Source organism: Leptonychotes weddellii, chromosome 5 (genome assembly GCF_054177405.1).
Source record: "Leptonychotes weddellii isolate Sample4059 chromosome 5, ASM5417740v2, whole genome shotgun sequence".
NCBI lineage: Eukaryota > Metazoa > Chordata > Mammalia > Carnivora > Phocidae > Leptonychotes > Leptonychotes weddellii.
In genome coordinates, this window is record NC_138373.1 from 121,831,944 (window position 1) to 121,855,274 (window position 23,331).

The window sequence follows — 23,331 nt, forward strand, 5'->3', positions numbered from 1 at the left end:
TCTGCTACGCGCCGCGCCATCTCTTTTCTCCCCGCTGCACGTGAAATCTCTTTTCTCCCCGCTGCACATGAAGGTTCTCGGGAAGCTCCCTGACCCGCTCGCCTCGCCCCTGGCCCACCTCGTCCTCCTCGGCCTGGTGCAGGGAGGCGTGAGGGCGGGGTGGGGCAGCTACCGCTTGTCCCTATCCCTGCCTAATTCCTTCAACTCCCCGGTCCCCGGTAACCATTTTCCCTCCCCGCCCATATTTTCCCCTAAGAACAACAGTTCTTTCCTCCTGACCACCTTGGCGGCGTCTTCTGCAGGTTTTGCGTCTCCTAACTTGGTGGGTCTCAGTGGCTTCCGGGCTGCCTCCTCATCCCTACCCCTCCATCCTTTTACCTAACGTGCGATCTCTCATTTCTACTTCAGTTCTTTTGATGGATGAAAATGGCAATGTTTGTTTATTCTCTGAATGCTTTATAATGAGGACACTGTTGTTTCATCTTGCTGAAAAAATAAATTTTATGTAAATCCTCAGGCCTGTGAAACATCATGGCTGTTTTTCAACTGATGCTGGATCGACTGATGTTAACTCTTAAAACAGTGGTCCTCAAAGTGTGGTCCCCAGACCCTTTAAAGGGGGAAGTCGAAAGTATTTCCATAATAATACTAAAACGTTATTTGCCTTTTGCATTCTCATTCTCTCACAAGCGTACAGTGGAGTTTTCCGGAGACTACATGACATGTGATACGGAAACATTGAAAAAGGAAGCAGATAATAAAATCCAGTCATCTGCAGTTAAACCAGACATTAAGGAGATTTGCAAAAACGTAAGACAATGCCACTCTACTTAATTTTTTTGTTTTGGAAAGTTACTTTTCATATAAAAGATTCTTTTATGTTAATATTTAATTGATTTATTGTTTTTAGATGATTTATTGTTTTAGATACTTTTAAAATTTCTTAATTTCTGATATGATAAATATCAGTACCTAGAATGCACAGGATAGTTCTCTGGTGTCCCTAAGTTTTAGAGTGTAAAGGGGTCTTGAGACCAAAAAGTTTGAGAACTTCTTCTCTACATGCTCATTCCTTTAAATTTCAAACTGCCTGGAGTCATCTATTGTAATGCTCACGTTTAACAACTGTATTCCATTTTAAAGGATCTAGATTTTCTTCTTGCATCCCCAACCTCATTAAAATTAGTTGCCTTTCCCATTCTAAGCTACAGATGCCTCAGTGTACCCACTCATTTTGGTTCTTCATATGTGATTCTTTTGGTTTTTTTTTTTAACCTACTGTCTGTATTCGACAATGATGTGAAGTTAACAAGTAATTATAATAATATCAGTAATGACTCCTCATGAAGAATCCACAAGACATAAAGTAGGTAGACCAGTGCCCAAAATGTACATACACTTGGCACTAATTTCAATGGAAACCTCAAGATTATTTTATTCTAATTAAAGCTATGCACAATGCGAGGTAATTAGCATACTAGAAGTGACCTAAATTACTTTCACCTCCTTTCTTTAAATCTTTGCGGTTGTAGAACTTCTGAGATCAAATTGAGAAGTTAGCCTTCATGATGATTTCTATTCCACTCCAGGAAGCCTCATCAATTTGAGTCACTGGTCTAAGGCTCCTAATTTCTGATGCTTCAACCCTCACCCCCATATTTAAGGGCTTATTACCAGTTTATATTCTTTCCCCTTTTCCTCAGCCTCCTCCTCCAGCTCCTTCCTCCAGCTTTCTCCTTCCCTTCTTCCAGTGTATCTTAGCCAATCTAAGAAATGAAACACTAGTAAATTGCTAATAATGCATGTCATTTAATATAACCTTTTAAACCATCGTTTGTAAATCTAAAACTCTACCATTTAAGTCAAGGGAAGGTCATTTACACATTCATTTGGGATAGTCCCAAATACATGTTGGGAACAACTTAAGACACTGGAAATACAACATTGAATAAGAAAAACAAGTTTCTTGGTATTACTGAACTTATGTTTTAGTGAGGTAAGTCATGTGACAGACAGTAATGAAATAATTTTTTTTTTAAGATTTTATTTATTTATTTTAGAGAGAACCGGAGCAAGTGGGGGGGGGGGCGCATAGGGAGAGGAAGAGGATCTCAAGCAGACTCCACACTGAGCCCAGAGCCTGATGTGGGGCTGAGATCATGACCCGAGCCGAAACCAAGAGTCAGACGCTTAACTGACTGAGCCACCCAGGTGCCCCTGAAATAATTTTAGATATAAATAAGTAAAAGAGCTATGAAGAAAATAAAATGAGACAAAGGGGTAGAAGGTGACTGACCTGAAGATACCATTGAGTTTTTCACATTGATTCCTCTTAGACCCTCAAAACGCATAATGCAGTTAATCAGCTAATTTAATTACAATAAATGGTGGTCCTGTTCACTGATCATGAGCCATGCTAAACATTCAGTTAAAGTTCCTTTTTTCTTCATCCCCCCCTTATCTTCATTTGGTTGATATTTAAGGCATTGTAGCCTAGTGGTTAAGAAGTGCAGCTTTGGAGTCAAACGGCCCAATTTTCATCCCAATTTTGTTGTGAACGTTTAAACAACATGTAAGTTGCTTAACATGATACCTGACATAGAATTAACACCCAATAAAAGTTAAACATTATAAACTTCTTACTGAGGGTTTGTTTTGTTTTTGTTTTATTTAAAGGTTAAGGGAATTCCCCTGAAGTCTTCTAATAGTATCTGACACTATTTTTGTGAAATATTTTATCAACAGTTATCTTGTCACAAATTTTAAATCATGTTTTCCTGAGCTGAAATAATCCACACCAATTACTACAGAAGTACATTCCACATTTCTAAATATTGGATACAGACACTATAGAAATCAACCAGACAAATCGATGACAGAGATGATTTCTTAAATGTGTTTATGTCTGTATTTCAACCCCTAAGTAGTGGAAAAGTGCATAGGCTGGAAAGTCAGACAGGCATAGATTCATCCCAACATTCTGTGACCTTGCAAAAGTACTTACACAGTCTGACCCTTAATGCTTCTCCATCTGTAAAATGCATTAATAATTCTAATAAAATCAGCCTCTTTAGCATGAAATAGAGAAATATATGTAAGTCCCCAGAGCAATGACTTGTACTTTAAGTACTCAATAAATATTTATTTTCACCCATCTCAATTAATCAGCATGTAAAATGTCTAATGGCACCAATAATAATTATCATGTAAAAACTGCACAAGATACATTTAAATAATTGTTATCTTAGTTTTGAATCTGGATAGTTTTATTTTTTCCTTTTTCCCCCGAATTATATAAATGAAACATAAAATCAAAATTCCAGTGGGAAATTTTTGACAAGTTGCCTTAAATTTCTCTCTACATCCAAAAACAGATTAATGGATTTTCATCTGAAAATATCTTTATTTTGCTATCATTTTTAATTGAAATTTATGTTAAAATGATCATAGACTCATACAGTTGTACAAAATAACACAGAAAGATCTGTGTAAATTTTACCCCGTTTACCACAATGGTAACAACAATTCACAATCTTAATTCAAATGCCCCCAGTTTCACTTGGACCCACTTGTGTGTGTGTGTTTAGTTTATACAATGTTAGCATGTGTGTGTGTATCTGTCACCACAGGCAAGATACACAGGCTCCCCTTTTATGTTGTCCTTTGATAATAGTTTTTATTTTCTAATTTGCATGACAAATATGATTCTGCCTTGCCAGATTTTCCTTCTTTTTTCCTGCTTCACAAATAGACAACTTAGGCAGAAAATAGGCCATTCCTTTGTGTGGGTCTTCAATAGCTCTTACCTTAACTATTTGCAATAATAGCTTTGCAATTGGTCTCCCTAATAATGACCTCTTATTCCTCTCTGATCTGTATTGCCAAAGTAATGGTTCTAAATACAAGTCCAGGGATGCCTGGGTGGCTCAGTTGGTTAAGCATCTGCCTTCGTCTCAAGTCATGATCTCAGGGTCCTGGGATCGAGTCCCGCCTTGGGCTCCTTGCTCAGCAAGAAGTCTGCTTCTCCCTCTGCCTGCCACTCCCCCTGCTTGTGCTCTCTCTCTCTCTGACAAATAAAGTCTTAAATAAATAAATAAATAAATTCCAATCAAATCTACTGTCCTAAAACCTGCAATGGCTCTTTGATGTCACATGACAAAATAACGCCTTACAAAGTCCATCTTAATCTGAATTCATCCTATTTTTCTAGCCATACCTCCCACTATCCACTGTCATGAACCCCATACATTTTGACTTTGAACTACTCACCAGGCCCACAACACACCAAGTATTTTTATACCTTCTGCTCCACCCTTCAGCTTTTCTTTCAAAATCAAGCCCAAGTTTTTATCTTTCCTGGAGAATCTTCCCTAACTCACCAAGGCAGATGTGGTTGCATATTCTTGTCTGCTTTCTGAAACATTTTATGTATACATGTGTGTTCCCATGTTTCCTTCTCCCCGAACACACACACTACACTGGATTATTAGTTACTACAGGCAGTGTCCTCGTTTTTGTATACTCCTGGCTTGGATAATGACTAGCAGGGCAAGGACATTCAATAAATATTTGTTTGATAGAATGAAGTGAAAGGAAAGAAGCAAAGAAGAAAGCTAGTGAGGGAGGGAGAAAGGAAAGAAAAAAGTCATTGAAAACAAACTGGAAGTCATAACACTTGATTAAGTGATCCTTTTTTGAAGATAATTGCATCAATTCTACATTTGTCTATGTGAGAAAATTTGACAATCTACTCTATGCAAGAAGATTTTTGGATATGGTTTAGATCTTGTTTGGATATTTGTTTAGATATTATTTTTCCTCATCTGTGAAGCAACTTATTGGTAAAAATAAATATTGAAATCTGAGATCATAATAAATAAGGAAAATAAATTATATGGTATTATTTGGAGACAATTGCAGTGTCCATTATTGGGAGAATAGTGAAATGTGGTGGATGCATATCAGAATATTATGCAGCAGAATGTCAAATGTAATATGGCAACAGGGATAGATCTGTAAAATGCAGTGCTTGCAAAATAAAACCATAATTAGATATTATTACACACCTATTAGAATTGCTCAAATTAAAACAAAACAAAACACCTGGCTGATGGTACAATATATTGGTAAAGATGTAGAACAGCAAGAATTCTCATTCATTGTTGATCTGAATACAAAATGGTACAGTCATTTTGGAAGATAGTTTGGCAGTTCCTTTTAAAGTTAAATATACACTTACTGTATGACCCAGCAGTGTCGCTCCTGGCTATTTACCCAAGTGAACTGGAAAGTTATGTTCACACACACACACACAAACACACACACCTGGAGGTGAACATTTATGACAACTTATTCCTAATTACCAAAAACTGTAAGCAATGAAGATATTGTCCACAGGTGAATAGATAAATAAACAATGTACAATGGAATACTACGCAGAAATAAGAAGGAACAAGCTACTAATATACTCAACAACATGGATGAATCTCAAATACATTTTTGCCAAGTGAAAGAAACCATAATCAAAAGGCTATATATTATATAATTTCATTTCTATGACATATGGGAGAGGCAACATTAAAGGGATAGAAGACACATCAGTGCTTGCCAGGGGTTCAGGAGGGGTGAAGACTTGACTCCAAAGGTGCTGCAGAGGAAGAGACTTTTTAGGGTACTAGAACTGTTCTATACTCTATCAGTAGTGAATACTTACAGACTTTATACATTTCTCAGTAGTGAATACTTAGACTTTATACATTTCTCAAAATCATTTATTGTATTCACATTTTAAAAAGTCAACCAGGGGCGCCTGGGTGACTCAGTAATTAAGCGTCTGCCTTTGGCTTGGGTCATGGTCCCAGAATCCTGGGATCGAGCCCCGCTTCAGGCTCCCTGCTTGGAGGGAAGCCTGCTTCTCCCTCTCCCATTCCCCCTGCTTGTGTTCCCTCTCACACTGTCTCTTTCTCTCTGTCAAATAAATAAATAAAATCTTAAAAAAAAAAAAGTCAACCAGGATGTTGAGGGATCCTAGGATGGAATTCAGTCTGATAAATTAATCTAATTGTATTACAAATATATAATATAACCCCATTAGAGGTATAGGTAAAAAAGGAACTTATTTTAGAAAACAATATTTTGACTAAATACTATAAGGCTAAAGGCAAAAGCAGCTATACATAAACCCTGTATTCTATTTGGTAAATTTGTTTCTCATAGAGGTAAGTATTAGAAGTTCTAAAACTAATCTGTCTGTATACTAGGTATTTGTATTCACTTGCCAGGGCTGCCATAACAAAGTACCAAACTGGGTGGCTTAAGCAACAGAAATTTACTGTCTCACAGTTTGGGAGACTAGAAGTCTGAAATCAAGAGTTTGGTAGAGTTGGTCCCTTCTGGGTGCTATGAGGAAAGGATCTGTTCGAGGCCTTTCTCTTTGGCTTGTAGATGGCCTTCTTTGACCAAGATCTTCATATTGTCTTCTCTCTGTGCGTGTGTTCGTGTCCAAATTCCCCCTTTTTATAAGGACACCAGTCAAATTGGATGAGGGCTCATTCTAATGACCTCATTTTACCTTGCTTTCCTCTTACCTCTGTAAAGACTATCTCCAAATAAGGTCACATTATGAGGTACTAGGGGCTAGGACTTCAACATATGAACTTTGGGAGGGCACAATTTAATATGCAGTACCAGGGTCAAACAAATAAGTAAATAATTGTAGATAATGGGAGCAGATCTCTCATTATCAGAGGGAAAAAATCACAAATAAGCAAGGAGAGAAGGCTAAAATGAGCCCTGCAGTACTGGATTGGGGCTAGAAATATCAATATGAATTCATGTTTATAGATAGATAGATGATAGATAGATAGATAGATAGATGTGTGCATACATAGGTTTAGTATATATACATATATTTCCTAGCTCTGTCCATTGAGAGGGCCTAGAAGTAGTGACATTCTAGTAAAATAAGCATGCCCATCACCCAGATTTTGATTTCTAATTACCATTTTTCCAAGAGAAGGAGATATAGCTGATTCTAGGGCTGGAGGAGGGAAAATACAAGATAAGTCTAGAACATCTTATATTACTATACGTTTGAATAAACGTAAAAGTGATGGGGGCATATCACAAGGACACAGAAGTCAATCTGAAAGAGCTCCCAATGGCCCCCAATGGCCAAAGCTGGAATAATTCAGTAGCAAAATAATGATAGGTTTGGATTATAACCCAAGGAATAAAATAAATATCCATGAGTCCGTATTGATATAAAAATTATTGAGTGTGGAGGCGCCTGGGTGGCTCAGTGGGTTAAGCATCTGAGTTTTGATTTCAGCTCAGGTCATGATCTCAGGGTTGTGAGATCGAGCCCTACATGGGGCTCTGCGCTGGCTGTGGAGCCTGGTTAAGATTCTCTCTCTCCCTCCCCTTCTGCCATACCCTCCCTTCAAAAAAAAATTATTGGATGCAAAATAAATAGTGGAGAAGGGACAAATCCTCCTCATAGAAGAATCCAAAGAATATGTGTAGATATTCCCCACTCCAGGAGGTGAAGGTTACTTCCCTCCCCCTTGGCTGAGGATTGGATTTAATGATTCACTTCCAAAGAAGAGTAAGGAAAGGGAAAAATAATAGCTTTATAGTAGAGAAACCTGACAAATATCACTTTAACTAAAATGATCAAGGTTAACATCATCAGTTATAAGTCATGTTAATGTCAAGTACTCCCTGATAGGATGAAGCAGGAATTAATATTAAATAGATATATATTAAACACATTATAATGGGGGGGTAGAAGGGAATAAAATGTAGTATAGAAGTAAAAGGGAATCAATTTATTGACCTAGAAAGGCCTTATCTGGGAGTTAGGAGGAGTTACAAGATAAGTTTTAAAAAGAAAAAAAAAAACAAAAAAATAAGACGTGGAATGTGGCTATGCATCTTTTGCCAATACTAGACATTCAATATCTTTCATTTCTCAATATTTTATCTCTGCAGAATCAAACTGTGATTCATATTTTGAAAAGTTAGTTCTTGAAGCTAGAAGAAGCAAAGAGCAGTAAAATTAGATTTTCGTCAGTTGTAGCAGAGTAAATTTGAACAACTGCAGGATACTGGAGATAAAATATGGAAATAAATTAAGGAAAAATCAAGTCAACAGTAACAATAATAGTAATCGCTAACCTTTACTGAGTGTCTTCTGTGTGCCCCATACTGTCCTGTAAAGATTTACAACTCTTAGCTCATTTAATCCTCACAACAACCCTACAAGATACCACTCTATCTATCCCTATGTTCTAGATGAGGAAATTCAGGTCCAGAGACATCCAGGATCTGTCCCAAGGCCACACAGCCCTTAAGTGGCAGGGTCTGGATTTACATCTGCAGAGCCTGGCACCAGAGTCCAAGCCTGTAATTACCTCTTTTCTAGTTAAATGCATAAGATGTCCCAGAATTCAAGGAATTCACTCTGAAAGAAACAGACAAGTAACCAAGCAGCTACAATTCAATTGTAAGTGCTAATAATAGAGAAGTAGGTACCAGAAAAGATGTCACAGAAGTGACATCTGAAACCAAATCTTGAAGGGGAGGTAAGAATTTGCTGTGTGATAAGAGCAGGACAATATTTCTGGCAAGAGAACGACCATGTCGAAGATGTTTTGGTCTAGTTGTTCAAGGTCATTTGAGAAATACAGTTATGGAATACAAAAGCACTCAAACAATGACTTCCACCTTTGAGCATGGATTTCATATACAGAAAAACTCCAGCCAAGTCATGTAATGTGTTGGTACCAAGTATTTGTCCATTCAATTTGGGCCTATCACTCTCACATACTTCAGGTGTCAAACTGAACCTCTATTTAACTCCAGAAACGAGACTTCTTAGTAATGAAGAAGGTGCATTTACATAGTCTCAAGCATCAAGGTTGTATTCTTTACAGGTCATGAACCAGATTAAATCTATTTTCCAACATCTTATAAAACAATCTCTTTTAAAAGCAGTTTTGAAAAATAGGTCACAAAAATCCAAGAGAGAGTAACAAACAGTCGGGGCTGAGGCAGCAGACACTATGGCTCCATATGTGTTGGGCATTGTTCTCAGTTGCCTTCATGCTTTAGCTCATTTATCTCTCACAACAGCCCTGTGAGGTAGCTACTTATTAGCACTATTTTATAGATGAGGTCACTGAGATACAGAGAGGGTAAGTAACTTCGGCAAAGTTGCAATTAATCTGGTAACTGGTAGAGCCAGGATTCAATAAAATCCGGTAATTCCAGCCTGAATAGAAAAGAGGGATGCTATCTGGTTCTTGAATCCATTTCTTAATACAACATATGGTCTAGTATGACCAGATCAGTGGTCACCAACTCGAACATCCGCCGTTGCCAGGCCAGGGATGGATCGTGTGAAGTCAACCAGGAGTGGAAGGGACTGTGCGCAACAGGAGCCCAGAGGCAGCTACTCCTCGGCTCCAGCCAGTTGTTGCCCCACGGCTTTGGTATTATCATATTTTCCAACTGGTCCAGAGAAACCGACTTTCATATGAAATCTGCCAATGTGGGAGCAGGAGTGCACAAACTGAGTTTAGTTCTGCACATTCTGTGTTTGAGATAGCTCTGATGGCTCCGGCAGTTAGGAATTCAAATGGGTAGTTCAGGAGAATCGTGTGGGAGGCAAGTATGGATTTAGAAATCTTCAACACAAGGCACGCAGATGCAGATGCCCATGGAAAAGGTAGATAAGAGGACCAGGAACTCCAGCATTTAAAAAGTTGGCAGAAGATAAAGGGTCAGCAAGAAAGACCTGTAGTAGGAGGAATGGCAAAGGAGACTAGTATCTGAGATGCCAAAGGAGGAAGGGCAATCAGGCAATATCTCTCAATCTAATCTTGTCAAGAGTCAGTGTACTGATTTCCTTCGGTAGAAGGTATCTCAGACATCAGTAAGAAGAGATACTATTACTAAGTTCAAAGAGTAATTTTTTAAGGCCCAAGTGGGCTATGACTTTCTTGTATCAAAAATTAGCGCTAGAGAAGCATCCCAGCACTTTCCTACTGCGGACCACTTCGATGGCTCTAATTTAAAAGGCAGAGTATTTTACTTCCATTTTTTCCCCCAATTTCTGTGATATTTTGTTAGTGTACTAATTATAGTTCTGTTTCTTTGGGTATTCTTTCTTTGTATCCGGTATGCTCTTAAGACATTTTGAAACTTCTGAAATGCCAGATTTCAGCAGAACCACCAATAACAAAAACTGTGATTTTGTGGGAAAGCAATACCCATTTAGATTTAACAATTACATAAAAGCATTTTTCACACTTACAAGTTAAAACTTGGTTCACACATCACAAATTATTTATAACTTTGCTCAGACATAATTTTACAGTGAATTTAGGACCCCTTTGTCTATGAACAAAGAAAGTAAAGGAACCTGTCTACTTGGGTTTCCAGGGAGGCTGTAAATAAAACCCATTTTCCCTGCCTGAGTTAGAACCAATTGAAAGAGAGATGGAAGAGGCAAGCAAGTGGACATCAAAATAGTTCCCTTCTTACAGAGAAGGTAGGCTGGAGAACATAGTTTTATATCTGCAGCAGATGGCTGGCTCTGCTCATACTTCACCTCTGACTAACACAGGCCTCCCTGGCAGTCACAGGCCCTTCCACACCTTTAGCAAGGCAGAATGCAGACCTGGCATGACAAGTTCTGAAGAAAATGGAGCCCAAGAGGGGACTGGGCTTGGCTTGCCCAGTACTTCCTCCCAGACTCCCCAGTCAGATAGATCACTCCTTCTGCCCTGGGGATAAACAATCCAGAGGAAAGAGCAAAGCAAGTTTTTCTGGTGGAGGTTCTTCCACACTGAAGCCTGAGGCCAGAGAAATGGAAGCCACTCATAATACTCCCTACTGCCTTACCTCCTTTCAAGGTCATCCTACAAAGCATCTCCTGTTATCCTCACACAGCTAGCAAATGACTAAACCTGGACCCAGAACATATGATTTCATAACAGCGACCTTCATATACCCTGGGAGGCTATGCCTCAGAGGTCTGTGGTTAAAAGAAATAATCCTGTTTAAATTCATTGGGTGGGCAGTTAGGGAAGAGACAATAATGAAATAGCCCAAAAAGGCACTGTGCGGGGATTCAGAAGACCTCAAATATGGTTGCAACAATGTTACCAACTGGTTGCTTGGCCATGGTCAAGTCACTACATTCTTTATAAGCTTAGATTCTTCATCTGTAAAACCAGTTCAGCAAGTCCTGCCTTTCTACCAACCTGGAGGATCAAATAAGGTATCTCATAAAAATATTTTAAACAAGCATCATGCTATGTTAAAAGATATAGTAGTTACTTGGGATAAAGTTATTATTTCAATAATATTACATAGAATAGGAAAACCAGACTGTTTTTCTGAATGTTTACATTTGAAAAGCAGATGCTGTAGAGGCAGGCAGAGGTAGATTTAAATCCCAGAGTCCTCTATACACTAACTGAGTAAACCTGGACAAGTAATTTAATCTTTCTGAATCTTGAAGGGGATCAGAATATGCTACCCCCAAATACTCCACTTTGACATAGGGATTATTTTGAGTAAAAGGCAATTGAAAGCAAAGCCAACAGATGCAGGAAGAGTTCCCTGCCCTTCCCTATTGCCTAAAATCCAGGATATAAATTTCCCTTTGAGGAAGGTGCCCCTCCTGCATCAATGAGAGGAGAATGGCTCCTATCATCAAAGATAGGGAGCTAATACCAAGATGAGTTTGCATAAACAGACCTTACTAAAATAGCCCTTATCTTCCATTATTTTCCCTACATATTTCCCCACAATTTATCATCCCTTGAAGCCAAAATTCTCTTCCCTTAGTTAAGAAGGGTATAAAAGTTCCCAAGTATAACTGCTTCCTTGAGAGTTTTGCTGTAAACTCCTGTGCATGTAAATATTAATAAAAATTGTCTGCATATTCACCTGTTAATCTGTCTTTTTCTAGTTTAATTCACAGGCCACCATGTGCTGAACCTAAGAGAGTAAAGTTTTTCCTCCCCGACAAAAGTTTTGCCTCTTCGTCTGCATATATGAATGCTTATATCCTTTTTACCTAATAGGGTTTTGTGAGGGCTATATAAAGGGCCTATCACACAATTTACTCGGTAAATGTTAGTTTTCTTCCTTTTTTCTTGTTCTAATCTAAAGATGGACCTTACCTACAACAAGCTTTATCTTTTAATCAAGTGAATTTTATATATATAAATCATTTGACTGAACTGTTAAAAAATTCACTTTTTGAGTAGTTTTTTTTTAAATGTTGGATTGATGCGCTAATTAAATAAACACAATTCCATGATTCAGCATTGTAGAAGAAATTAGCAGCCATCCTTGATACTCCTAAGTAGTTTTCTTGAGTATCTGAATTTTAAAATATTAGTTCTTATCAAAATAATTTACCTGTGTAGCAAGAAGTCTGCTTCTATTAGTTTCTAGCATCAGCACATAAATATACATTCGTCATTAATTTAGTTACTCAATTAGCAAAGCTTTATTAAGCAATTGCTATGTCTAGATGTTGGATTTTGTAATGTTGAGAACATGATGTTATGATCTAGTTGGGGATATAGCCCAAATAAACATAATAAAAGGAAGACTATACTATAACAAGGAACAATAATCTGTGAAAGTTGCATAACCTAATGCCTTGATTCTCTCATCTGTAAAATGGAAATAAAAACTTTTGATCCCACAGGACTGTTAAAATCATTGTATAAGATAACGAAGCTGAAATTAGAAGAATGATCCCCACACTCACAGCCCAGTCAGCCTGGGAAGGAAAATATCCCTTGGTGGAGACTATTACTTACCCACTAAAATTCATTCTCCTTTCCTTTCTAGGTACATGGCTGCCCTCCTAGACTAAATTCCTTAGCCTTCTGCACAAGATGAGACATAGTAAGAGACACAGGAAGACCAAGACAAAGAGAGAGAGAGGAGAGACAGAGAGACTCCAGATCCAATAGTTACTTTCTGGATAATTGGACAAAAAAGTAAAGAGGAGGATCTAGAATTCATTCTGATGGGAAACCTCACAAGGTAACAGATGTGGAGTGTGCACACATATTCTGGCTGTCCTTTAGAACTTGGGTTGCTGGGTGATTCTCTGGGGAGACCACTATAGACTGTTTGTGTCCCTTTGAAATTTATATGTTGAAACCTAACCCCTAATGTGATGGTATTTGGAGGTGGGGCTTTTGGGAGGTGATTAGGTCATGAGGATGGAGCTCTCATGAATGAGATTAATGCCTTTATAAAAGTAACTCCAGAGAGATCCCTCACCCCCTCTGTCATGTGAGGACACAGAAATAAAATGGCATCCTATGAAGCAGGAAGCTAGTTCTCATCAGACACTGAATCTGGTGGCACCCTCTCTTGGACTTCTCAGTCTCCAGAACTGTGAGAAATGAATGTTTGTTGTTGAAGCCACATGGCATATGGCATTTTTGTTATAGCAGCCTAAACTGACTAAGACAGCCACCAACCCAACCTTCAGACATACGCACAGTTCTGTAGGACTTGGAGTGACAAAGGTTACCATGGGCAGCCCGAAGCAATGCCTGAATGCTACTCTATAGTAAATAAGTCAAACTCAGGGGAAGGATTAAGGATGCTGGGACAGGTTGTGTGGATAAAGAAAGAGTATGCAGATAGATAAACCTAAGAAAAGGGAAACCAGGTGAGTAACCAGAGATACCTATAGAGTCTAGAACTGCCTCATCCAATGCAGCAGCTACTACTTCAGGTAGATATTGAGCACCAAAATGTGGCTAGGCTGAATTAAGATGTGCTTTAAATGTGAAAATACACATCAGATTCCAAAGACAACACAAAGAAAGAATTGAAGATGCTTCATTAATATTTTTGAATGCTAATTACATGTTGAAATGATAATATTTTGGCTATATTGGGTTGAATAAATGTATTATTCTGTATTACCTGTTTCTTTTTACTTTTTAAAATGTGACTACTAAAAACTTTAAAATCACGTTTGTGGCTTGCATTGTGTTTCTCTTGGGCAGTACTGCACTAGACTGTGGGTCGGCAAATTTTAGTTCACAGGCCAAACCTAGCCCAAACCCTATTTTTGTAAATAAAGTTTTATTGGAACACAGCCAAGTCTATTTGTTTGCATAACATTTATGGCTGTTTTCCCCGCAATTGCAGGGTTGAGTTGTTGCAAAAGAGGCAAACTCTTCAAAGCCTAAACTATTTACTCTATGGCCATTTACAGGAAAAGTTCTCCAACCTCTGTTCTAGACTATGGGAAAAGTTTTATTTAGCATACAGTTTAAAATTATTTTCTCTTGACTCCTATAATTTCTTTTAGTAACGCCAACTTTAACTAAAACCTGAAACAACTATATAGGCTGCGATGGAATGTAGGGAAAAAATAAAGCCGAGACCATAGAAAACGTGATTCCCATCCCCTATTCATCTTTCTGCAGACATTTGTGCAGAGGCAGCTGTACCCTATCAAGGAATTTTAGGTGGAGACCAAGATCAAAGTGTGTGTGTGTGTGTGTGTGCGCGCGCGCGTCCCCAGATGGTGTGAGTCCTGTTTGAACTGAAAATGATAGGGAGTGACCCCATGCTGACAGAGTTCAAAAGAAAAACCTCAAACGCAAACTTTTCTATTCTTTATAGTAGGGGCCTCAGCGTGGCTAGTAATCAGGGGCGGGGGGGTCAGATGTGCTCTTTGCTAGCATTACCCACCATACACAGTGCACAATCGTACACCAATGCAACACCTGGTTAAAGGGCGGAGCAATGTGCGTCTGTAACCCTGGTTCCGCCACTAACTAGCAATCCTGCTGAAGGTCCGTGAAGATGAAATGAAATCATGCTTGAGTGCTGTGCACGGTGCCTGGCACATATCAAACATTTAGAAGCTTATCACTGTTTTATAAACAAAATACAGGTCAATTTAGAGAGACAGTAGAAATAATCTTAATTTTAAAAAGTGGTAAGAGTTTTAGAGAAAACTGGAAAGGCAATAAGGAGAAAATACAATTTGGTTTTTATTCCTAAATTCTATCTGACTTAAATTAAATGAGGCTGTTTAATAAGAAATGGTTTCTTTGCTAATAGCCTGTGCCTTTGATCCTATCTTCCTGTCCTCTTGCCTGCAACACCTAGGTCTGCAGAAGGGATGGGATGATGAGGACTAGCCCTACATGAAAATGAAATGCTGCTTTAGATTTGCCAAATGATTTCCACTTGTGAAATTCTCCCTCTCCTCCACCAGTCTACTGCAAGAGGCTATTCCATTTCTGCTGAGCCCAAAATCTATCACCATCCCCCATCCCTAGAATTACTCTTAAGAGTTGAACCAAATAATTGACTCCAGAAGGCTACAGCTACAGTACTTCTGAGGAGAAGAAAAGGAGGAGGCCTGGATATTTATTTTGGTGGGTATGTTTTGGATTTGGGGGGAGGTTGTTTCCCTGCTATTGGAACTTGATTTGTTCCCTCTTCCCTGAGGCTTGGGCTATTGCTATTGCCTGTGTGTGTGTGTGTGTGTGCATGTGTCCACCACCATTAGAACTGTGCAGGCATAGTTTGTTTCAATCTTCTAGGCAGGTATAAAATGCAGTCTTCTGTCCTGAGTGGTGAAGGGGTGCTCAGCTCTGACATTCTGCTTTTCTGACCCAGTTCATGAAAAATATTGCCCCCATAACCCATCAGGTTCCCTACGTTTATGAATTCTGAATCCTACCTCTCAGGAGCCAATGAGAAAAGCTCTCCTAGAATCTTCCGAGATTCAGAACTGTAAAATTAATACCCTAAGTAAGCTTTGCATTTGACCACAGTACTCACATGGTCCCTTATCTGACAATATTCTTTCTTTCTTTTTTTTTTTTTAAGATTTTATTTATTACTTTGAGAGAGGGAGAGAGAGAACACAAGCAGGGGGAGAGGCAGAGAGAGAGAGAGAGAAAGAGAGAAAAAAGAGAAGCAGACTCCCCACTAAGCAGGAAGCCTGACGCGGGGCTCCATCCTAGGACCCTGGGATCATGATCTGAGCCGAAGGCAGACGCTTAACCGACTGAGCCACCCAGGCGCCCCTGACAATATTCTTTCTACCCAAAGTTCCCAATCCTGTGTCCCTTTCTTGCATTCTCCAAAAGAAGGTTAAATGAAAATAGACTCTGTCTAGGTTTTGGGTAAACTCCTGAGCTCTGAGGATTTTCTGCTATTACGTTCAGGCTTTTCGGAGAAGAGTTTTTATCCCTTTTTTGTGATACCTCGGTATATTGGCTGATGCCAGCCCACCTTTCCAGGGTAGACATGAAGGAAATCCTGGCCACCCAATCTCTGTGTTGGAGAGCTTGAAAAACAGATACCATTAAAAAGAGTTTTTCAACCTGGTTATGAATAATTAGCAGTGGAAACTATTAAAACCTTTTTCTCAATCTCTTTTTTAAAAACACTGCATTAGATAATAATGGCAAACATTTATTGAGCTTACCATGTGCCAGGCACTGTTACAAATACTTCATATATGTCTACCTGATTTCCACAGCCCTTTGAGCTGACTACCATTATTATCACTCTCCCTTTACAGATGAAGAAACTGAGGCATAAAGAGGTTAAGTTGTTTGCTCAAGGTCACACAGCTACTAAGTGTGAGAATCTGGCTCAAGAATCTAAAGTGGCTAAGCTTGAATTCTTATTTTCCCCTTACCAGCCAAATCATTTGGGAAAAGTCAATGAATCACTCTTAGCTTCACACCTGCATTTTGAAAACAATACCTATCTCATAGAAGTGTTATGTAGATTACAAAAAAATATAAAACCTAGAATAGGTTTTCATAGAGACCCTGGAAACATAGCATTATTTTTGGAATGAGAAACTATTCCCAGCTGTCCAGACAAAATCATTTGTGGCATGACATCTGCAAGAGGAATTACAAAAGTATACATTTCCATTGATAGCTGGACAACTCTACCACCATAGAATGATGTTGGTATTTTGTAAAGTTCTAGGCACCATCCCAAATTTACAGCCAGTAATTTTAATCATTCTAGAGTAGTACAGTCCAATAAAACTTCCTGCAATGGGAATGTTCCATATCTGTACTGTTCAATATGGCAGCCATTAGCCACAGAGCAGCTCTTGAACACTTGAAATATGGCTAGTGTGATAGAGGAACTGACATTGTAATTTTATTTAATTTTAACTCATTTTAATTACTTTTAATGTAGATAGCCACCTTATAGCTGGTGGTTATTAAATTAGGCACCAGAGCTCTAAATGATCTAATCAACTACTTTCATCCGAAGAAAAACACCAGCAAAGTCTCTAGGTATTAGAATTTTTTTAAAGATTTTATTTATTTATTTGAGGGAGAGAGAGGAAGAGAGAGGGAGCACGAGCAGGAGGTGGGGCAGAGGGAGAGGAAGAAGCAGACTCCTCGCTGAGCAGGGAGCCTGACATGGGGCTCAATCCCAGGACCCTGAGATCATGACCTGAGGCGAAGGCAGACACTTAACCGACTGAGCCACCCAGGTGCCCTATAGAATTTTTCATTTTCTGTCCTAAATGCAGGATAGGAAATTAAATTATGTAACTGTTTATTCTAATGAACCATACAGGTATGGAATCAAGGTGTGATCTGTTCTCACTCCTCAACTGTAGATCGATCAGTGCTTTGAACTATCTCAGCTTTCCTCCATAATCTGTTTGCAAATCTAAGAAACATGTATTCCTTTATCATCACTATAATGCTTTATTCCATCATACTGAGAATATAGGTAGGAATAAAAACTGCATCCTAGACCCATTTCATTGTAATGATTTATAGGTGATTTGAATAAATACTTTCCTACTATAGAAAACAGAAAGATGAGCATTCCTCTACGCCATTGATATTATTCTGTTTCTTGTAGCAAAAGCCATCCTAAGAAATGATCACACACCTAGTGGGTAGTTGATGTCAAAGGTCTTTGGTGGCCTTAACCCCGGAAGTCAAAGAGCTGTACCTGTAGGCAGTTGCAACACTTTAGCAGAACTCTTGGGCAGGCTCAAAAATATCTAAACTCATTCAGTGGTTTGGGAGTTGCAGCTTTTGCCTGACTGATTTGGCAGTCCAGGATGCCATGTGTTCTGCTGCTCTCTTTTTATGTGGCATAAGATGTAGGACTCTCAGTCAAGTACTTACTGACATTTTTGATAAGAGTTTGGTAATATACACAAGCACACCTGCTATCTGCACTTCTAATCAGCTGAGTGAAAATTCTGTCTGGGTAAGAATATGAGTTGGGATCTTTTTCATGGCAGAACAAATTTGCTCCCTACAAGCTGGTATCTAAAATATGACTCTCCTTGTAACCATCAAAATAAAATTTCTTCATTTCCCACATTTACTAGAAAAATGCAGTCAAGGATTGATTGAGATTTGTCACTTCATAATGCTTACTTAAGCTTCTGAGACTGGGAGAAACTATTTTATCATTATGGTCACTATTGATTCTTTTAGATTCCCCTAGTTTTGCTTTAATATTGTTAGCTAATAATACTTGCTGTCATTTATTGAGCATTTACTCCTTGTCAGAATTGCATAAATTATCTTATTTAATTCACAAACAAATTTATGAATAGGGAATAGTGTCACATCTCACAGATACAGAAACCACGGCTCAGAGGAAGTGAGTAAATTGCCCAGATCACACAGCTCATGTATAGGATACAGCCAGCATGCAAAACCAGATCTTTCTTTTTGTTTTCTTTCTTTCTTTTCTTTCTTTCTTTCAGAGAGAGAGCGCATGCACAAGGGGTGGGGAGAGGCAGAGGGATAGAGAGAATCTTAAGCAGGCTGCAAGCCTTAAGTAGAGCCCACCACATGGCTCAATCTCATGACCCTGAGATCATGACCTGAGTTGAAATCTAAAGTTGGATACTTAACTCATTGAGCCACCTAAGTGCCCCTAAACCCAGATCTTTCTGACTCCAGTGTTTGAACAATTAAATACCAAACTGTATTTTGTCTTGATTAACTGATATCAATGTCCCTGGGCCATGTAATCTGTTATCTACAAAAACATTCTCATTAGTTAAATGTAATGTAAACTTTCAGGAAGTGTCCATGAAATAATTCATTCCAAAGCATTTGCTTGTTCTGCAAAACCACAGATGTGGTCATTTCTGTTACTTGGTGTCTTGAGTTCAATTCAAGGAAAATGGTTTTGTCATGTACATGCTATTTTTAGTTAGAACAAAAGCCCAATATATGTCATTTGGGCCTTAACTGCCAAGAAACTTTGCCAAATTCATTGCTCAGCTATCTCAGTGAACTTATCTCAGGTGCCTAACAGTATCATTTGTTTACTCAATATATAATTATTGTATTTATGACACCTATTGTGTGTCAGGGGCTATAACCACACTGGGGATGCAAAATATGGTGGTAAAGTTGACCGTAAGTTCCTCAGGTAGCCCACAGTTGAATAGGGAAGAAAGAGTTTACATAAACAACAATACAAATAAATAATTATAGTTGTGACAAGAGCCACAAAAGGTAAATGAATGATGCCAGTCAATAGACCTAGCTTAATGGGCTAGTTAATAAGAGGAACCTCTAAAAGTAAATTTTGTGATCATTGGTCAGCAATTCCATTATGCATTATTTCATTGTATATAATTTAATAATAAATACATTAGAAAAATCACAAAAATAAATAAGAGGCATAAACATCCTTTTTACTTATCTAACAATTATTCTTGCATTTATTTTTCTTTCAGTAAAACTCCAATTTTAAAAATTCTTCTGGAATGTATACAAAGCAGTTTGCAATAATAAAGATGGAAACTGAGTTGCAATGATGTCATTGCTTTTGGTACCTGCATTAATAATTTGGAGAAGACAAAGATTAATAGGGTCTTAGCCTTCTGTTCAGAAGTTAAGAATGACAAAGATCATGCCTTTGTGAAATAATTAATTCTTACTTCAGATACTTATATCCAAAAGATGACTAAGAAAAACCAGCATTTTCTTCCTTTGAAGGCTTTAGTCCACTCTTATAATTAAGAACTGAGATAAAAAATATCCTGGGTTAAGAGTCCCAGAAATCAATTTAGGACATTCCTTTCTATTTAGAGCTTGCCTGAAAAAGGGTAAATGTAAATTAATCTTTGCATGGGTCAGCCAACGATCAGCAGATGTGGTTGTTAGCACATAACCAGAGTAACAGGACATTTGGACCCAAAGAAGACTCCCATGCTTTTAACAACATTGCTTTCACTGCTCATGCCTTGGTATGTTCTGCAGAATTTAAAGAAGCTGAGTTTGCTAATTTATCTTTCCTGGTATTTTCCACCTGTGTTTTTTTTATGTTCAGAAGTGGAGAAAGGAAGATGCTGTAAAACAGAATAGCTCTGAGTTACAGCCTCCATGGACTTTCTCTTCAGAAGAGCCAACCCTTCCATTCAGTAACCCAGAATCATCTCATGCCTGCCCCTCACTGCCAGACCCACCTGCCTGAAATACCACCAGAAATGCATTTGATTTATGAGGTTTCCTTTTTGAAAATAAAAGCATCTCTGGAAAGTTTCTTCCTAGCATGTAAGATCAGATACACTAACATAATGGTTAAGTGTTTATTTTAATTCCAGTATAGTTAACCTACAGTGTTATATTCGTTTCAGTAAGATATAGTGAGTCAACAACCCTATGCATATACAACCTCAGTGTTCATCGCAAGTGTCATATTGGGAATTTTGATGACTAGGGATTGGAAAATAGGGGATTTTGGAGCATGGAGCACCTTGGACTGTAGATTGGCCAGGGCAAAGAATGCAGGACAACACGTGTATCCTGGTGATGTTGAGAGAGGTGCTCAGAGAGTTGAGAAGGGATACAGAAGGAAGGTGGAAAGTGGGTGACAACACAAAGCAAAAGATATTTGTTTAAATGAGTTACTTTATGTACAGCATTTAGAATAGTGGCTAGGCAAATAATATGAAAATAGTAAGTACTTACTAATCATTGGTCCTAGTGCTTGTCAGTTCCCACAACAGGGAGAGATAGTTCCATTCTTTCTCCTTCTGCCCCCTCATCCCTTAATATTACATGCCTGTTTTTCTAGAGCTCAGAGATATGACTTATACAACTCCTAATACAGTTTAGTTCCATGTTAGAGAGCTGGCCCTGAAACCCAAACAGTATTCATTCTATTGTGTTAATGGAAGAAATGTTTAGAGCACAGTAGGTTCCCAACCAATGTTTGTTTATGCAAAAACATGTTTAGTGTTGATGGGGTTCAAAACGTGCTCTCCCAAAATATGGTGCCTTGACATATTGAATATTTTAAGTTGAAGGAATTTGAGAAACAGCAGGTACAAGAAGGACTCTCTGACCTTCCCCTAAAGAAGGTCATAAGACCCTCCTGTGAGAGGTGCCCTTCCTGTACCCAAAGGAAATGAGCATTCCTTTCTCTAAGACCTAAGACAGACAGACAGACCCAGAGAGGTATCTGAATGAACAGGCCTTGCTAAGTTTCCCCAGTTTATTGGCTTATACCTTTAGCTCAGGCCTTGTGCTATCACATTTTTCCCATGAATTTCCACCCTTCATCAAACCTAGTATAAAAACACTCAGATTTAATGTTTCATTATGAAGGCTTCCATGTCACATGAAAATTATATTAAATAAACTTGTATGCTTTTCTCTGGTTAATCTATCTTCTTTCAGTCTAATTTACAAGGCCCCAGTCAGAGAGCCTAAGAAGATAGAGAGAAATTTTTTCCTCCCCAGTAATTTTCCAAACAACCAACATATATATTTTGGGAATAGTTGAAGGCTCCCTATGTGTTAGAGGCATTTTTATTTACCTCTTCAGGATTGAAAAAGAAGGGTCTGTAAGCACTTGCAACTGGTAACTGTGTTGAAATTTGTGGTTTTATTTGAATTAACAATATTTTCTATTGAAAGTGAAGAATTAAACATCCTCATCTTGGACAAGTTGGAGAAGGATACCTCTTGTCTAAAAATTGAATTAGAAAGGCTATTACAGGCAGTGTTGGGGTCCTGGGACAGAATCTGGAAAAAGAGACATGAATGAGTTAAATTACTCAGTGGAGGAAAATGAAAAGTGCCCACACAGGTTTTGTTGCTGTTCCTGAGAGGGAGGGAGCAGAAAAGAGAAGGGTGCAAAGAGGAGAGAGGGGGTGCTGAGTAATAAGGCTGGACCCCAAACTGTAAATAGACCTAACACCATTTCATGACCCTCCTGCCTGCCTGGGGGTAGACAAGAGTCAATGTTATTACAACCTATGGTGATTAATGGGTTGGGAGCGGTGCTTGGGGTAGGAATGGCCACCAACACCCAGAAGCCAAGGGATGACTAGGGATCTCATAGGTGGAACACACTCTTGGGTTTGTAATCAGTTACTGATTCAAGTTTATAGACATGTGGCAAAGGTTGAGCATCAGAACAAGAGGTATAGTTAGTTTCATCTAAGAAGAGTGTCAGGACTTAGGAAACATTCAGGAAGTTCAGTAAATAATCATTGACTGATTAAGCTGGAAGAGAGCTCTATGCTGGGAATGTTAACCAGTGAGTGCTTTTATAATCCAAATTTAAGTGAGATAAATGTGTTTACAAGGACAGTAGAAACAATAGTATGGAACCAACTATTAAAAACAAAAGATCTATCCTTTTCAATTTTCAAGATAGCTAAAAGTTCTCCTGTTAATAGGATTCTGAGTTCTCAAAATAAAAAACACTTTAACAATATTTTCCGGCTGTTATTTCCAAATGAATAGGTTGCTGCTTTTCTCATAAAGTCAATAAATAGCTCTTTATATCATACCTAGGGCGCTTCCACAATAAAGTTCCTTTTGCCATTTGGGCACTGTCTATCAAATCGACTTCTCAACAGTTTCTCTTCTGCCTTCTCCAGAGGTGAGTCTATCCAACCATTCTCTTTGCACTTGTCCTACACTTGTTCATAGTTCAATTTTGGTTCATGTCATGAATCATAAAAATGTCCTTGTTTTTCTCATTAGCAACCTCCCCTCTCCACCACATCTCAATCTGGTTTAAAAAAAAAAAAGCTCTCAAAAATTTTAAATTCTGCAGAGAGCAACCAAATGGGGCAGAAATCATCCAGGGAGACTTAGTTGTGGAAAGTAGACCATTTTGTTTTGTTTACATGATTTATATGTTGACATCACCTTAAGCAATAACAATTGTAAAATGTACTGCCTATAAATGGTGTTTAATGTTCCCGTGTCTTCCAGTCTCCTGAAGAATTCCTTCCTTATCCCTAGCCCAACACTTTAAGCCCTA

The 23,331-nt window shown here is 38.4% G+C and overlaps 1 protein-coding gene and 1 long non-coding RNA gene across 3 annotated transcripts in view; one reads left to right on the forward strand and one right to left on the reverse strand.

Annotated features, from left to right (window-relative positions):
* Window positions 1-23,331, reverse strand: part of LOC145721848 (uncharacterized) — an 84,854-nt gene that overhangs the window by 51,289 nt on the left and 10,234 nt on the right. The gene's annotated exons all lie outside the window — the stretch shown is intronic.
* LOC145721847 (uncharacterized) lies at window positions 31-14,026 on the forward strand. 2 transcript variants are annotated; one of them, XM_081822095.1, is made up of 4 exons: window positions 31-322; window positions 691-810; window positions 11,984-12,143; window positions 12,880-14,026. In XM_081822095.1, exons 1-3 carry the CDS (start codon window positions 68-70, stop codon window positions 12,008-12,010), a joined length of 402 nt encoding a protein of 133 aa, XP_081678221.1. In that variant the 5' UTR covers window positions 31-67; the 3' UTR covers window positions 12,011-12,143; window positions 12,880-14,026. The 2 variants fall into 2 exon arrangements, with proteins under 2 accessions (XP_081678221.1, XP_081678220.1); XM_081822094.1 differs by lacking the exon at window positions 11,984-12,143.

Excerpts from the sequence above, each read along its gene's own strand:
- LOC145721847 (XM_081822094.1), top strand. The coding sequence starts at position 68 with ATGAAGGTTCTCGGGAAGCTCCCTGACCCGCTCGCCTCGCCCCTGGCC. Across the intron at positions 323-690 it reads GTTTTGCGTCTCCTAACTTG|CGTACAGTGGAGTTTTCCGG; the intron begins GTGGGTCTCAGT and ends TTCTCTCACAAG. Across the intron at positions 811-12,879 it reads TTAAGGAGATTTGCAAAAAC|GTACATGGCTGCCCTCCTAG; the intron begins GTAAGACAATGC and ends TTTCCTTTCTAG.